General features: G+C 35.9%; 2 protein-coding genes across 4 annotated transcripts; both read right to left on the bottom strand.

Annotated features, from left to right (window-relative positions):
• Positions 1 to 314: 314 nt before the first annotated feature.
• Positions 315 to 9,375, bottom strand: LOC143627144 (protein SWOLLEN 1-like). 3 transcript variants are annotated; one of them, XM_077097036.1, is made up of 16 exons: positions 8,980 to 9,375; positions 6,198 to 6,942; positions 6,000 to 6,116; positions 5,554 to 5,916; positions 4,923 to 5,185; positions 4,423 to 4,838; positions 4,278 to 4,330; positions 2,817 to 4,189; positions 2,591 to 2,699; positions 2,312 to 2,492; positions 2,147 to 2,214; positions 1,968 to 2,068; positions 883 to 1,371; positions 784 to 843; positions 631 to 703; positions 315 to 527 (listed from the first exon to the last, which is right to left on the bottom strand). In XM_077097036.1, exons 2-16 carry the CDS (start codon positions 6,931 to 6,933, stop codon positions 517 to 519), a joined length of 4,413 nt encoding a protein of 1,470 aa, XP_076953151.1. In that variant the 5' UTR covers positions 6,934 to 6,942; positions 8,980 to 9,375; the 3' UTR covers positions 315 to 516. The 3 variants fall into 3 exon arrangements, with proteins under 3 accessions (XP_076953151.1, XP_076953149.1, XP_076953150.1); XM_077097034.1 differs by having other exon boundaries at positions 784 to 1,371; positions 8,980 to 9,373; XM_077097035.1 differs by having other exon boundaries at positions 784 to 1,371; positions 9,022 to 9,373.
• Positions 9,376 to 12,427: 3,052 nt separating this feature from the next.
• Positions 12,428 to 15,057, bottom strand: LOC143627119 (uncharacterized). Its single transcript, XM_077097007.1, has 3 exons — positions 14,989 to 15,057; positions 12,835 to 13,041; positions 12,428 to 12,758 (listed from the first exon to the last, which is right to left on the bottom strand). Exons 2-3 carry the CDS (start codon positions 13,018 to 13,020, stop codon positions 12,567 to 12,569), a joined length of 378 nt encoding a protein of 125 aa, XP_076953122.1. The 5' UTR covers positions 13,021 to 13,041; positions 14,989 to 15,057; the 3' UTR covers positions 12,428 to 12,566.
• Positions 15,058 to 17,853: the final 2,796 nt, after the last annotated feature.

Below are 17,853 nucleotides of genomic sequence, written 5' to 3'. Positions count from 1 at the left end.
TTCCAACCCGACCCAGGTTTGACTTTTGTTGACCATATTTAGAATCGGTTCCTACCCAGTCCAGGTTTCTAAAAATACCCGGTTTGTGCACCTCTACATAGGATAACACAACTTGTCACAGAAATGGTCCTATTCAAGACATGTTAAAAGCGTAACATGTCCAAGCTCGGCTCGTTTACAAACCGAGTCGATTTCAAGCTAGCTTCAAGGCACGAGTTATCGAAACAACCATGTGAACAACTAACAGAACCACATAAATCAAACCCTGTAATAACTCGATACGAATGGTTATCATCATCTTAAGAACGACAACATAAGCATGATACTGTCTGTAAACCATAGAAACAACGATATACAGAGCAATCTGGTCAGGAAAATATATGAACATCTTCTGCAAGCTAACGACATGCTTTTAAAGCTTATTATTATTGTAACCGGAATCATTCCTAGTTCTAAAATCTCGGCTTAATTTACACACAACACTATTGGAGTTGGACCCCTTCCCTCCTGATCGTCTCAGCTACTCGCTGTTAAAAACCCATATGTATCATTACAAAAATAATATTTCATATATGAAAAAAAGGAAAACATTTTTTTGGCTTAATTCAAATGGCGTAAAATGTGTTTTACCTTTTGATGTAACCTTGTGGCTTCTTGGACTTGGATGTGAAACAGTCAATTGACTTTGCAGCCCTTCTAATAACTACAAGAAACAAAGCTCAAAACCCTCGGTTAAGAAAACAAACAAAACCTCATAAACATAAGCAAAAAACAGCATTTTACCCTTGATGTCGGCTGGATTCTACGAACAGATCTGCGCGGTTCTGTTTCTGAAGTTGGCTTATCTTCTACTTTAGTTCCCTTCAATGTTGCAGTTTCCTTTGCATCCTCGGTATTAGAAGAGTCAACATCCATCATGTTCGGTTCACCCGACAAATTTTCATCATGTGAAGCTGGTTTAGCAGGTTTTGACTTGTCCTTTTGAGTCAACGATTTGATCGAGGGTACGGGTGGCTTTCTAGTCTTGGTAACTTTGGATTTGACTTCAGCAACTTGCTTTTCTTTGGCATCGATTTTAGGATTAACTTTTGGTTTATTATTATTACTACTATGGGTTTTATCATCAACACGATGCGTGCTCACATCCATGAACTTCTGTGTCTTCCCGGGTTGAGGAACACCAAAAACAACCCTCGATTGTTTCTTCTGCAAACCGCTCTTGTTTGTTTTAAAAGTGTCCTTTTCGATTCTTTCCATTTTGCCGATATCAATTGATATTCCTTGGGAAGATATAGGAATAATCCTTGATTCTTTACCTTCTACAACAGGGTTACCACCAATCTTATGTCGCTTCCCATGTGGCGTATCACCCTGTAACCATATATTTCATTAGAAAAAATTAATAATTAGAGATATTGGATTTTAATAATCACAACTAAAGGCTATTGGCCAATAATAATCCCAACTGAGTTTATCGCCACTTGTGGTCCCAAATTTCAAAAAGATTGGCTCTAACTTAACGGCGATAACATTTTACCGAATTTAAAATTTATTTTTTAGGGCTTTTGATCTGGAGGAGAATACGAGTTGATTGATGTAAAACTTAGCTCGAAACGATACTCCAAACGGCTTGATTAGTGCTTCAAATCGGGTGTTTAAACTTCCAATTAACAAAAATCAAGTCTTTTGGAGCATCGTTTCAAGCTAAGTTTTACATCAATTGACTCATATCATCCTTACGATAAAAAGCCCTAAAAAACAGTTTGAAATTCGGAAAAATGTTAAGGCCGTTAAGTTTTTTAACGGGGGACCACTGAGAGTCATTTTTTTTAAATTTAGACCACCAGCGGTGATAAACTCAGTTGAGATTATTAATATCCAATACCCCTTAAAATAATAATAAATAATAATAATAATAATAATAATAATAATAATAATAATAATAATAATACACAGATTGTCTTTACCTCTGAAGAGTGGGACCCTTTCAGACTAGACCACTTGCCATCTTTCCATATAAGAGTCGGCTTTACATGCCATGACCGAACAACAGATGTCTCTCCTTGCTCTGCTAACCAGGTGGGGCCCAAGATTTCAGCATATTGTATTAAAAAAATTTAAGACTGTATTATATAACCATACATACCAGGAAATTGAACGGTTAGAGAAGTTAAATCAGTCTTATTTGCCTCCACAATAACTGCTTCGCACCAGCTACAAAAATATCATCCCATTTAGCAAAAAGATACAACTTTTTACTCAGAGCTACATTTTACTTTAAAAAATAGCTGTAATTGGATGAAGTGCTTACCAATCTTGGACCCACACGTCAACTCGGTCCCCACTGCACCAAGCATAATCTGTGAGGGTGGTTCTGCCTCTCTTTTTAGTGCCTTCAGACTGTATGGTAGTTATAGGATGAGCAATGCGTATCTTAGGAGACTCTGTTCCTTCAGCTTCAAGTGGGACCCACTCCTGTAATTTCCCTGACCCTAAAAGGTTTTGTAGGAAGATGATAAAATAAATACAAAACATGCCAACTATACACATTATACTGAATATTCATAAAAGATTGTTTGTAAGGTCTTACCATCATCTGATTGGAGTCCAGTGTAGCAAACAAACGCTTTTCCATCTTTCAGAGTCGATACATTTGCTGTAAACCAGGCGTTTTTCTTCTTGTCGGTATCTTTCCGCACCTAGCAAAAAATTTTAAAATAAGAAAATCAGCATGGTGCTTTAAAATAAACTGCCAAACATCACAAGTGTAATATTGCAAAGTAAACATCTGAAAATTTATAATCCAACTCCTTTACCTCAACTAGACAACCTTCTTTAATGATGTTATTATCTTTCAACGTGTCTGGGGTACTTTGAGGCATGCTCTGGTCAACATCCAAAATTTCTTTATCCTTAATAGCAGTTTCAACATTCTGTTTATCAGAACGACCCTGCTGACTGGACTGAGGAGACTTCCAGTAACCCTCAGGACCAGCCTTAACCAATTCTTCTAAAGACAAAGGATTACCAAGTGTAACAATTTTCCCAGCTTGTGATACCGCTTCTGCTGCCAGCTCAGCAGCTTTTACAATAGCATCTAGATTCTCAGCGTGTTTTGAAGCAGCAGAAGCAGCTTCGATTCTCCTGCGAGCAGCTTCTTTAGCAGCAGAAATGATTGAAGTAGTGCTTCTTTGATCATAAGTTTCAGTTCTGTTTGATAAAAGTACTTCATCAGCCATTAATCTTGCTTGTTCTGCAACGTTTGATGCAATTTTAGCAGCAGCTGCAGCCACTTTAGCAACAGAAGCAGCAGCTGCTATTGAAACAGCTGAAGACGCTAGCTTTGCTTCATCATCTGAAACCAGACCAGAACTCTTTTGACTTTCGAGTTGACTCCATACATTTTGGCAATGTTTGACAGCATCAGCAGCATGCGCTGCTGCATCCGCTGCCAAAACCTTCGATTCCTCAATTTTGCTCAAAGTGTTTTCTTTTTTTACAATCTTCTCCATATTTTGGTCAACATGGACCACATGGCTAGGTTGACCATGGGTAGATGCATAAGATATAGTTGGAGCAAAATGAGGAAAGATGGGAACAGGTGTTGATAAGGCAGCTGATGTTGCAACATGACTACCGACAACCTTCTTCCTCTTTCTGCTTTTTGGGTCACTTGAAGTTTGACCAGATGATACCACTGGAGAAGCGGTTGGATGAACATTAGGGCCCACGGGAATCATAGGTATACTTGGAACACCTGATTCTTTAACCGTGGTTAGTTTCACAGACTCGGTAATGGGCAATGAAGAAAAACGAGCATTGAAAGAAGCAGCTGGTGAAGACGCAACCCATTGGCCAGAAAACGGGCCCGAAGATAGCCACATAGGGTTATGCCCAAGAAAATTCTGCACCCCCGGAGTTTGATACGGGCCAAAATTCTCACTTTTAGGCATAGCATTCGACTGTGATGCACCGCCAGGGGTAGGAATATTCCAAAGAGGAGATGAAATTGGAATAATGGGATTAACAATCGGTGAAGAAGCGCCAGAGAGAATTTTGCTTTGAGCAGAACCTACTTTAACTCCTGGGTTAGGAGTACTTGGGCCAGGGTTATTGGGCTGGGCCTTGTGAGCACGGACCCTTTCTACATAAGCGTGCCAAGTAGCCTCCCAGGCTCTCCTTTCAGCATCTGCAAAAACCATGTGACACAACTAATATGAGATATCTGGTATTTTCCACAAATATTATAGAAAACAGAAACTGTAACATAGACTGACCAGATTGACCAAATGCAGCAATCATATGAGGCTCTTCAGGTGGTACTCCAGATCTGAAATATTCAGTCGCGCAAATAAAAAATTAAACATGCGTGTATATGCAAAAACGAAATTATGTATATGTATGTAAAGTGTAAGTACTTACAGTACTGATCCGTATACTAAAATTTGTGCTCGCAGTTGCACTTGCTGAGAGTCGGTAAACGAGTGATGGAATACAGAGGTTGAGTTATTCAGACTCGGTAGATTTGATGTAGACATAGAAGCCATGTCACCTGCCCTTGGATTGCTGACTGGACTAACTTGTGCAGTTACAGGGGGTGTTAGCAATGGAACCGATTTTTCTACTTTACGCGAACGTCTAGGCGTTTTCTCCTTCAAGTTGTTAGTTTGCTTAGTGGTTTCTGTCCCGACTGGTTTTCTTCTCGGTTTACGTGCAGAGGCTCCCTTGGCTCCTGCCTTAGTGGCGGTGACATTAGGTGGTTGACTAACTGGAGAATCTTCATGCAATTTAATAGGATCTAACTGGTTACCATGAGAGCTAACAGAAGACACCGTATTCTAAGCAAAAGTCAATGAAAAAAGCATTGTTAAATTATAATGCAATGAGAAACAAAGCACAAAAGTAAAAAAAAAATTGATTACCATTGGCAAATTAAAGTTTTGACTTGAGCTTGCATTGACCTCGAAAGTAAAGTTTTTTGCTTCGTTTGTACCACTACTTGAAATTGTGGCATTATCACGCACAGAACCCTTGGTGAGATCATCTTTTGCACTTTGAGAAAGTTCAATGCTTTTTGTGTCTGAAGAAGAACAAGTTTGAGGTTTATCCAAAGAAGAAGGATTAGTGTCGAGTCCAGATGAACCATCTACATCAACAGAAGCCTGCTGCTGATCTGGCATATTAGCTGCAAAAGTCAGATAACTAATCAGGATAGTATTCACAAAAGAAAATGTATCTAGACATCTTTGATCTGACAAAAACCAATAGCCTTGTAAATTAGATGTAGTAATAACCTATGTTGTTTTTACCATTCACAACTTCTATTACGTGACCATCTCAAAAAACACATATGTGAACAATACGTTACAGTACACTACCATTTACCTACCATCTATAATCTAATCAAACTTATGTTTGAAAATAGCATTCATCTCCATTGGAAAAAACTGATCTTATAGCATATTTATGCAAAATTCCCCTTTCACTGATATATATAAAAGCATTTCTTTACTATACAGACTTTTTTATATCTAACCAAAAAACGACGATCACCTGATAGATTTAGAGGTTCCATCCCATCTTCTACTGTCTTTGACTCCTTAGGATCCAGAAGCCTTGCTGAGTCAGCATCTGCTGTTTGTTCACTTCGACCCGCATCAAAGTGTGCATCCTTTTCAGCACCATCAGAAATTATGCCTTGTTCAACTACTGGGGCCTGTTTCTGAGAAGTTTCCTCACTGTTTGATCCCACTTCTACTTTTTCTTTACTATCATCCGACAATAAACTGACCCCAAGTATAGGAGATCTTGGTTGGTCTTCTGTAACAACATCAGATGTAGCAACAGTTCCAGAAGGTAGCTGTACACCATCGGTTGTGTCAGAAGATGATACCTTACTCAATTCCGCAGCCACAACTGATTAGTAAAATTAAACAATAATTAGTTCAAATAACATCACTGTTATCTACATTTATAAAAATAATCATAAGTTAACATACCAGCATCTGTTAGAACATCCATATTAGATTCAGCATTCTTTGAGCTATCAGCAGCTCCATCGTCCGTATTTCCAGCTGTATCATCCTTATCTAAGATAACTTCAGCTGGAGTTTCAGCTGTAGAACACATTCTTAGTAATGTTTTACGAGAAATATTAATTACAAATTGGTGAAAGTGCGAAGAAACCATGTTAGTACCTGAAGTAACACGTTGAGCATCACTTCCAACACCATTTTCTGTTTCCTCATTAACAGAAACAATTGTTTCAGCAACAGTGTCATTGTTGATTGAATTATCGATACTATTCTCTTTGCTCTCAATAGTATTATCAGGGTTGGTATTACACTCATTTTTTGACACGTCACTAGCGTTTTCAACATTCTGTGAGGAGCCTGTGTTTCCAAGTTCTACCTTAGAGACAGAAGAGTCTTCTTGTAATTCACTAGCTAAAGATTCGGTTGTGATTTTACTGGCTTCCTGATTTACATCATCACCTATCTTACCAAGTGTGTCCTCACCAACGGAAGAATTACATTTGTCACCTAAAACTACTGATTCTAATGTCCCCTTGGGATCCATTACATTAGTTAAGCTACTGTGCCTATTACTTTCTTCTAAAACTTTCTCTTCCTGTCCAACTGATTTTAGAAGCATTTCAACCGACTCTGAAGATGTTGCTTCAGACCATACATTTTTCCGCGTTGATTTCACAGCAGTTGAATATTCCTCAATCCAGTGATTATCTTCCTGACTTGTGATTACAAGAAAAGCCTCGTTGTCAACAAGATTATCGAACCTTAAGTGACCCTGTAAGCTATCGTCAAATTCGAATTTGGGAAGAGAATACGAAGGCGATGTAGGAGAAACTTTGGAGCTCCCTTCCTCAACTATGTAAAGATTTTGGTCTTGAGCATCGTTGTCATCAATATCCATTGAGTATCTCTAGAGTTTAAATAAAGTAGTAAGGAAGATATATTTATATACAAAAACAGATCATGTATATACATTTAATATAATGAGATCTAGCAAGTATCATCCTAACTACACATATGTTCACACTAAAACTTCTAAAACTGATCCACGCTTCATAATCAAGAGAGAGAATAGCAAAGACCTAGCAAGACTGTAAAGTATCAACATACAAATTTCCTGAATTCAAACATTTACAACATCGAAATCAAAGAAAACAATGAAAACATAAAAAAATTTATTCTTTAACCGTGTTATCATTTTTGTTACTAGATACTACATTAAGTCACTACACATTACAATGATTTATCTGGTTAATCATACTTCCTGTGTCAAAGATCTAATTAATAAAGTAGTCACTTGCATTGGCTACATGCACTCAAATAATCAAAATTCAACCTCAGCCTTCATGCTAACATATTTTTCTACTTTTTCTCATCTTAAAATGTATACTACTAGCTTTCTAATACTACGATCGAATACACGACAATCTTTCCATGTGAGGAAGCTTTCAACACTAAGAAATAAAGCACAAGAGAGCTTAATTTGCAGTTAAATCTCCTTGTTCCAATTTGGGGAAAAAAGAATAATGCTTAAAAGTTGACACACATAAGAACTGCAGGGTAGAAGCTTTAGCTCAAGTTCAAAAAACATTTCAAACACAAAGCCGGAATACAATCACTAGCTAAAAGCAACCAACAACTAATTCAAGTTTAAACTTAACCCTCACCACATTCAATAACAATGCAGAAAACAAAGTCATCCTATGAGCTTCAAGAAACATTTCAAACCCTAACATGTAACTTCATTATCACTTCATTAAATCCATTTCTACAAAAACTCATTTAACCAAGATCAAACTTAACATACACAACAGTCAATAAAATTTAACCTGATTTTCATACTTATCATACTCAAAACCCAAAATCAACCCAGACCCACCTCCCAAACTCATCAACTTCACACACAAACACTAAAAGTCAAATCTTTAAAGCAAACCCACTTCCTCCAATTCACCCACAGTAAAATACCACCGCCACCACCAACACCAATAAACAAAACATAACAATTATTATTAGTTTATTACCAGAAGAATTAGCTTCAAGAAACATTTCAAAACCCTAACATGCAATTTTACTTTCATTTCAAACAATTCAATCCCAGTAAAAAACTCATTTAACCAAAATCAAATTTAACCTAATTTTCATACTTATCATACTCAAACCCCAAAAACAACCCAAACCCAACTCCCAAACTCACCAACTTCACATACAAACACTAAAAATCAAATCTTTACAACAGCCCACTTGCTCAAATTCACCCACAGTAAAATTGCATCAACATCAATAAAAAAAACATAACTATTAGTTTATTACCAAAACTATTTAATATATACAAAAAAAAAACATTTCCAACCCTAACATGCAATTCAATTTTCATTTCAACTAATTCAATTCCATAAAAACCCAACTAATAAAAATCAAATTCAACAGACACCTAACAGTCGATAAAATTTAACCTAATTTTCATACTTATCATACTCAAAACCCTAAAACAACCCAAACCCACCTCCCAAACTCATCAACTTCACACACAAACAATAAAAATCAAATCTTTACAACAACCCACTTGCTCAAATTCACCCACAGTAAAATTGCATCAACATCAATAAAAAAAACATAACTATTAACTTATTACCAAATCTATTTAATATATAAAAAAAACATTTCACACCCTAACATGCAATTCAATTTTCATTTCAACTAATTCAATTCTATAAAAACCCAACTAACCAAAATCAAATTCAACAGACACCTAACAGTCGATACAATTTAACCTAATTTTCATACTTATCATACTCAAAACCCTAAAACAACCCAAGCCCACCTCCCAAACTCACCAACTTCACATATAAAAACACTAAAAATCAAATCTTTACAAGAACCCACTTGCTCAAATTCACCCACCGTAAGATTGAACCAACACCAGTAACGAAAACATAACAATTACCAGAACAATTAACTGTAGAAGAAATTGAAACCGTATCACTACCTCCCTCCATTCGGCGATTGAATCCGAGCGTTCGATTAATGTTTCCCCCAATTCTGGTTCTAGGGCTCAAATAATTTGCCAAATTGGTCGAATTGAAGACGCGAAAGAAGGGGTAATTGGTGGGTTTGAAGGCTGAATTGGAAGGTGGTGTGATTGGATTAGATAATAAAGATTGTTGGCAGTTGAATTGGGTGTCAATTTGTTCGATGAAGTGATGAGTGAAATGAAACCTAGAGAGAGGATGGTGAGTAGTATAGTACGTAATGTTTTTATGTGTTGGTGGTGTGAGGGTAGTTTGGTCATTTGGTGGGTACACGTGGAGGGGTGTGATTTGTTCACATGTCAAATAATTGGTGTTTTTTCTGTTTTTGTGATGTTAATGTTTGGATAATTATTATTTTACTAAAAATAAAATAGTTGAAAAATACTTGGTGGTACATGTGATGTTTAATTCTTGTTCATGTTATTTAGTTTTATGGGTATGAGTTGATGATAGAAGACTAGGTGAGTAAGTGGTGTTTAGTAGTTGAATTATTGAATTAAACTGATCTTAATTAATCGTACTGTTGTGTATTCGGGCATTTGTTCACAGGCGTTGACTTTAGGTGAGAGTTTTTTCGATAGGAAGATGTGTATTCTGATATGATGAATTTAGCCCGTATCTTGTTTAGAGTATTCGTTGGTCATTCAAAAAAAACTAACGAGTTAACCACGACCACTCTATAATTTAACTTTGTTTTCATGTGTCACTCTCCATGCTAACCTATTCGTTTTAGGACAAAAAGTGTCATTTAGCTAAGTTGATAATAAAATAGAAATTTTGTTTTAACGCCACACCCGTCGAGCTGCAGTTTTTCCAGCGAACATTTCTACCACCGGTTGGCACCCTCAACCTTTATCTCCACTCCTTACCCATCTATGATCTCCATAAGCCCCGAATAAAGCCATCACCACATGTTCACGTCTAACAAGCGAGCTTACTACACCTCTGGCAACTCGCCGGAGATGATGAACGATTTCTGGAAACGCGTGGGCCATCAGAGGTGGCTTGTGATTTCAATGGTCGTCGGAGATGATGAACAACTATGGTGGTGATATGTTTCTGGTGATTAAAAAAACTGATGACAAACATTTCCAGCAAGCTACCAGAAGTATAGTAAGCTCACAGGATAGACGTGAACAAGTTGTGGTAGTTTGGTTCAAGGCTTATGGAGATCGGATATGGGAAATAAGAAGTGAAGATAACGGTTGAGCGTGGCAACAGGTTGTATGGACGTATGGTGGTGGAAATTTTCGCTAGAAAACCTGCAACTCGTCGGAAATGTTTGTTGGCTAGCGACGGAGGAAGGCCGATGCGATGTTAAACAAAATTTCTATTTTACGACCCTCAACTTAATAAGATGACATCTTTTGCCTCAAAACTAACCAAGTTAGTGTCTGGTTAGTTTGGGGAGTGACACGAGAAAACAAATTCAAAGTATGTAGTAGAGGCGGCTAACTCATTAGTTAGGACTTAGGAGTTAGGAGTGACAATGACCAACGTATAATTAGTTAGGTTATTAAAATTCAATAACCCGAAATTAAATGTAACTATGGTGGGTATGAATTTATTGGTAGGTGAAATGACTTTTTAATACCTGGTTGTGAGTTTGAGAGATTTTAAGTATTTTTAGACCATGGATATTTTTGTTTATGTGTTATAAGTGTGATATAATATCTCTCGTGTTTCTTTTACTTATTAGTTTTTGTGTAACTGTTTTAATAAAAATTGGAAAAAATGGTGTTACGTCAGTGTCATATAACCAAGAGTGACTCTACTAACCAAACTCACTAAAATGTGTAATGCTTTTACATAAAACTTAAAACAAATAAAAAAACAGCTTTGTGTGAATGTGATTGGCCCAAGAAATTAACCGTGTCGTGGAGGGCTTCACAATGGAAAGGTCAACGCCCCATTCACAAGATGGCGGGGCAGTTGTTCACTGTCGGGTGCTAATTGTGATGATGTGGTCCATGCATGAGCACAATAGGCATAGCCTTATGATATATATATATATATATATATATATATATATATATATATATCTTCAATTATTATTACTTTCACTCACGTACACTACCAATTACACCAATTAATATCCTCTGTTTTGCTTGCTAAGAGTTTATGTATTTGTTTTATTGTTACAAGGTTGGAGATTTCATAGGAAGTCACTAATCATGGATTAATTGGGCCTCAATGGCTCAAACTACTTGTAAGCTACTCGAAATCGGCTTGTTAAAACTTGACTGGAGCCGATCTTGAGCCTAAAAATAAAGATGTTTAGATGAACTTGGGCTTAGCTCGGTTCATTTACACTATTTTTTGACTATCCTCATCTAAGTACGCTTAGTTGTAAACATCTCATCTATATCCAATGTACTAACACACATTAACCATATTTAACGAATGCTTGGCTATACCAAGAGTAATCGAACAATATTCATTAAGAGGAAACCTAAACCAAGCGTGTTTATGACCTAACCATTGAAACGTGATTGACCACTTGTGGATTCTTTCTTTCAAATCGGTTGTTTGGATTCTCTAGCATCGTCGCATCATGAGATGATCCAAAATTGTCGATCATGCGATCAGTATTCACCTTGGTTGCAAAATGTTCAATTATTTAATAAATATAACTACTAGAAATGATATTCGCGTTAAAGTGTTCATAATATGTAGGTATGAAACTGTACCTTTAAAACTACTTAGTTGACCACTAAATAATCATTTAATCAAATGCAAAATGTATTTGTCCATTCATTAAGAAAATACTTGATGTTATTTTGAATCACAATAATAGGTCACAAAACTATATAAACTTTCTATAGTTGCATAGCCCTTTTGACATCAATCCTCAAGGTACAACAATCCGTATTGAACGGATTGATGGCTATAATTCTAGTAACGACCCGGGTCAACAAGTTAGATAACGAGTCAACAGAGTTCGGGTTAATTTGGATTATTTCTAGTAACGAGCCGCTTCAGTTATCGGTTTTGTAAAGTGTAATTGATTCAGTCAACCACCAAATGGGCCAACAAATTTGGGTCTGTGCCAAACAAAGGTTGTTTTAACAGACTTTTCCTATAAGTATAACCTGCAATGTATACAAAAACTGATAGGTACAACTCACAAAGTTTAAAATACAATCACCTGCAGGCACAAGTACACTGGTTCGGTTAACCCCTATTGTGATATTTTAACAGTTTACAAAACGATTGCGGACACATGGCCTATGATCTATATAATGCTTTAGTTTTTAATCCACCAACACAAGATCTTTTATTGATTACATGTCTCCTATATAAATAGCAGACACACTTACATGACTGATATCAAAAGCCTAATCACATGAAACAGAAACAAAATACAATAGTAAAAACTCTTTTTAATCATCCAAGTCATCAAACTATGAAAAACACAGAGAAAGTAACAAATTGTGTTTGGTACTCTTCAACAAGTCTAAAACAAGGTTTTTAAAGTAAGAATAACAAGAAAGAGTTGTGATCAAACCAAAATCTTAAGGCCTTCCTTCTTTGGTGCTGGTGTCATGTTCTTGTTTCCAGGGAAAGCAGCGCGTGAAACATTAACGAGAGCCTTGAAGCTATATGGTTCATGCATTGACAGCTCAGACAGAACCTTCCTGTTTAGTTGGATGTTTTCTTTCACAAGCCCATGCATGAAGTTACCGTAATTCACCTGAGATCATTAACCACAATTAATCAACCATGGCCAGTATATACATGTATGTGATAAGATAAGAAACATAACATACACCGTGTACGCGTGTGCCAGCATTAATGCGTTCTATCCAAAGGGAACGCATGTCACGCTTCTTGTTACGTCTGTCTCTATAAGAATACTGAAGTGCCTTTTCTACCCTTTCTCTAGCGATCCTGATGCAGTTCTTCGCTCTTCCTCTGAAACCTTTGGCTAGCTTAAATACTTCCTTCTTGTTCATCTTTCTTCACTCTAACCTTACCTATGTTGTTGTCACAGAAACAATTAGAGCATCAAGTTCTATTGTCTATTGAATCCAGATGAACTGTCATTATTTAGCATGTCTGTATTTTAAGAGCGTAAACAGGAAAAAACCGCTCGCGAGCTACTCAAGTCTCAAGATCAGCTCGCAAAAAAGCTCAAACCGAGCCGAGCTTAAACAAGCTCGTGCCTAGAAATAATCCTGTTTAAATGTTTAATACACAACCCCTGCCCGAGCCTGAGCCTAAAAATAAACTTGTTTAACAAACAACCGCGAGCCCTAGCCTAAAAATAAGCCTGTTTAATAAAACGACCCCGAGCCCGACCTCGAGCCTAAAAATAAGCGTGCTTAATAAACGACCCTGAGCTCGGGCCTAAAATTAAGCATGTTTAATTACGACCCCCCGATCTTGAGCTCGAACTTAAAAATAAGCATGTTTAATAAACAACCCCAAGCCCGAGCTCGAGCCTAAAATAAAGCGTATTTAATAAACAGCCACGAGCCTGTGCTTGAGCTTAAGAATAGGGTTGATTAATAAACAAGCCCGAGCCTAAATATAAGCTTGTTTAATAAACAACCCCTAGGCCAAGCCTGAGCGTAAAAATAAGCTTGTTTAACAAACAACCCCGAGCCTGGGCCTAAAAATAAGCATGTTTAATTAACAACCTTGAGCCTAAGCTTGAGCCTAAAATTAAGCTTGTTTTAAAAAACAACCCTGAGCCCGACCTTGAGCCTAAAAATAAGCATGCTTAATTAGCGACCCGGCCCGGACCCTGAGCTCGAGACTAAAATTAAGCCTGTTCAGCAAACGACCTCGTCACCTTGAGCCCGAGCTCGGGCCTAAAAATAAGCCTGCTTAAAAAACGACCCAGGCCCGAGCTTTACTTATCAAGCTTGAGCTGGCTCGGGAGCCTAACGAGCCTATTGCTAATATAATTTTTATTTAATACTTTTATTATATATTTATATTATGTTATACATATAACTATATTAAAAAATACATACAAAATTAACAACAAACATATAAAAAATTAACTAATCGAGTTGAGCCCGAGCCAAGCTCAGGCTTGAAAACTAATCACGGACTGGGCTCGAGCTTTGGAAATGGAGCTCGAAATGACCCAGGCTCGAGCTTTCTAAAGGTAAAACAAGCCGAGCTCCAGCCTAGTCGAGCTTGGCCTCGTCTTGTTTACACCTACTATACACAATTCACGAATGCCACAATCTGAACCTAGAACAGTCAAGATTTTGGGGATAAGATTCTTGCAAAAGTGTTAGCAATTAAGTGACAAAATCGCTAACAAAACTTGAAACAAGGCATTTTATCAAACAGTCGTAGTGAAGATAAATGAACAACTAACAAAACTTAAACAAGGCATTTTATCAAGCAGTTAAATTGCTTATATATATTTTTTATTTAATGCTTTCAATATATATTTAGATTTTAGATTATGCCATACATACAACTATAACTAAAAATATATATACAAAATTAACTATAAACATATAAAAATTAACTAACCGAGCTGACCTCGATCTTTACAGATGAAGCTCGAAATGACCCGAGCTCGGGCTTTTCTTGTTTACACCGTACCTCACACGGTTTATGAGTGCAACAATTTGAACCTAGAAAAACAAAGATTTTGGGGATTCTAACAATTTTGCAGAAGTGTTGGACAAAAAAGTGATAAAATCACTAACGAAACTTGAACAAGGCATTTTATCAAACAGTTGGAGTGCATAAAAAAGAACAACGAATACAAAACAAACTTATAATAATAATCAGAATCCCTAAAAGATACAAAATGGACTAATCTATATTCAGAGATTTAACATTCAAACAAATCCTAACAAGTGATTGAATGATTGATAATTGAAATGCGTAACAGAGAGTATTATAGTACAGGGTTTAGTCGTAGCTAACGAGAGAGAAGCGGTTACCTTTACCGTGAAGTGACACCGGAAGAAGACAGATAGGGCTTCTTCTTTTGCGGCTGAGGCACGGGTGGGTTTACTCATTCCTTACAATATTTTCATATATACCGTATAATTACACTAAAATTATAGTATTTTCTAATTAAATAATATTTTTTACACCTTTATTATTATCATTTCTCTCTCTTTCACTCATAACCATTTTTAAAAACTATTAAAATATTATACGGTATGAACAGTGAAACCCCAAATTTAACTTTCCCATATAACATTATATATCTCCTCTACTCACAACTACTCATAACCATACCATATAATTTACAAAACCTCCTCACACAAATATAAGGAATAGGGTTATGTGTTATTAAAACTTAACAGTTAACACTGTTAAGTGGCTCGACCCTGGAGTCGGAAATGATTTGGGTTTACTAGACCCTCGTTGGTTCACTTGACGGCACCAGCTCATGCCACGTCATCCAGTTTTTTTCCCGTTTTAAATAGTAACTTTTTTGTTTGTTTTTAGTTCCGGCATTATAGCGAACATAACAAAAATCATCTCACTTCGTGTTGATTCGCCATGTCGGGTTTTACATACATAATAAACGTTGTTTTAAATATGTTGCTTTTTTGTATTGTAAGTTATACGAGTGTTATGGGTGTTTACTGATATAGTGTGTGGGTTAAGTGTAAGTATCGTAACAAAACTCACCGATGCCAATATAATTCGTTCTCTCGACATATTATTTTCTATAAGTTATAGGAGTGTTGGTTTTGTAATGAATTTAACCCATACCAACCAAATACATCGCCTCAACGTAGTATGTACAAACCTAGTTTAATCAAATTATTAGATTCCTTTTAAGTTCATGTAATATATATACCGATATATGAGTTTTGAATAACATATGGTGTGTGCGTGTATATACTTGGTACATATTGTTTTTGGGCTTATGGTAATAGTTATCATTTTTTTAATGACCAACGAATCATTCAAATACGCTATTGGTGAAATTCATCATATTGGGATACACTCGTCATCCAATCCGGGGAAAACCCTCGCCTAATGTCAATGCCCGTGAACACTCGTCCGAAGGCACGTCAATACGACATACGGTGAGATAACAATTATTTAGCTCAAGGATACAACCCATAAGCGTCACCTACTCGTTTAGTCTTCCATTATCATCATGGTGTCGCTGGAATTAAATGATCGTAATAGTTATTCTTCATATTTGTTAAAGGAAACCCATTGAAAATTTAAAATATTCCGTCTTTGTTGGTGAATTATAGTATTCCACAATGAGTTTAATTTCTGAGTTTGGTGCATGCAGTTCTGCCAAAGATCCAATTAATTGACGCTCTCCGAGTTTTTTTGTAGTTGTGCACCCACGTGTGATTATTGGGGTTGCAAGTGATTAAAACCGGCAAAAGAATCTCTCGTAACTTGTCATGTGGTTGTGCTTCCCCCAAACTCATGTGATGATTTACCAAACATTAATTGAAACAATATTATTTAATCTTAAAATGATACAATTTTTCAAGCAAAAGATCACCGCCAGTTGGCTTAAAATAGCCGTACGAAACCTTTAAACGTCTTCAAGTTATCTTCAGTATCGGGAAAACCCACCCACCTGATTGTAAAACCCGAACACCCTCATAATCGAATTGGAGATCATCCGGCCTCCTCTCTCGTCTAAGCCACGGAATCAATACCACAAAATACCTAAATCTTTTTAACATCTCACTGCACCAATCGTCAAATATCATTGTGCGGTGAAGTAGTCATTTCAAATAATTAGTAACTTGAATTTTTAGCTTAGTGAACGGCAGGCTAAAACAAAAACCATATCATGGAAGTAAAATCGAAACCCTTAAAACAGTTTTGGCGAAATAGACAAATAAATAAATTTTAATCACTCATAGGTAATAGTATAAATGTGAGATGAATCAAATATAAATTATTAACACTAACATGATTGGGTTGTACTTTGGTTTCCATATTTGGGATGGATAATAAAAGGTAGATTTGATTCTGGCTGCTTATTAAGTTATTATGAAGTGGTGATCTTGTTTAATATATGGTTTTACCTTTCTAGAGTTACATGTGATCCATGTGATTTTTTTCCTTCTTCTTCTTCTTAATTTCAGGTGCTTTAAACATCTATTTACATGTCAGAAATTAAACGTTCAATATTCAATATTATCATTGTGTTTGCTATTAAAACTTATGACACTCATTTAATTTCTTTAGAAATTAAAGGGATTTCGTTTTGGGCAAAGTTTTATGCACAAGTTTTAACATATACATAGGTTTTACAAAGTGTTAAAAACTTCTAAAAATATATAAAAAAAGTTATGCAATTTATATTATTTAATTAAAAAGACATAAAGTATAAATTTTTTTATCAACGGAGAGTGCATTTTTATCAATGCACTTTTTTATAGAGTTATCAAAAGTATAAAAACATAGGAAGTGCATTTTTTTATGTTATTCATTATTTATAACTTTATAAGAAAGTGAATTGATAAAAAGTTTAAGAGTATTTCTTGTTTTCCGGTTTATTTAGTTTGTGTTAAAATTGTAAACCCTTTAGAAAATAAATGTGTTGTTTATTGTAAAATAGTTGTAAAGATTATTGTAAAACGACTATGTATTAACAATGTTTTATAGGTTACTATTTACTATACATCGATTATTTATTAAATATTATATTTTCATGAATTACTCAAGTGGCACACGATTCTCAAATTAGTATCATCATATATAGCATGCCAAGTGCATAAAAAGTATTAAATCATACAACCTTTTGATACTTCGTATAAATGCTAATGCAGATTCCTTTTTGTCACATCAACAACTAAAGAGATCTAAATATA

The sequence above is a fragment of the Bidens hawaiensis genome, unplaced genomic scaffold (genome assembly GCF_021521415.1).
Source record: "Bidens hawaiensis isolate Kalapana, Puna unplaced genomic scaffold, B.hawaiensis_p1.1 tig00004599_1, whole genome shotgun sequence".
Taxonomy (NCBI): Eukaryota; Viridiplantae; Streptophyta; class Magnoliopsida; order Asterales; family Asteraceae; genus Bidens; species Bidens hawaiensis.
Note: the sequence above shows the minus strand (reverse complement) of the source record. Positions and strands in the feature narration are given on the sequence as shown.

Coding starts and splice junctions, on each gene's coding strand:
- LOC143627119 (XM_077097007.1), bottom strand. CDS start 13,020: ATGAACAAGAAGGAAGTATTTAAGCTAGCCAAAGGTTTCAGAGGAAGA. Junction 12,759..12,834: donor CTGGCACACGCGTACACGGT/GTATGTTATGTT, acceptor TAATGATCTCAG/GTGAATTACGGTAACTTCAT.
- LOC143627144 (XM_077097034.1), bottom strand. CDS start 6,933: ATGGATATTGATGACAACGATGCTCAAGACCAAAATCTTTACATAGTT. Junction 5,186..5,553: donor GGAACCTCTAAATCTATCAG/GTGATCGTCGTT, acceptor TGACTTTTGCAG/CTAATATGCCAGATCAGCAG. Junction 2,215..2,311: donor GACGTGTGGGTCCAAGATTG/GTAAGCACTTCA, acceptor ATATTTTTGTAG/CTGGTGCGAAGCAGTTATTG.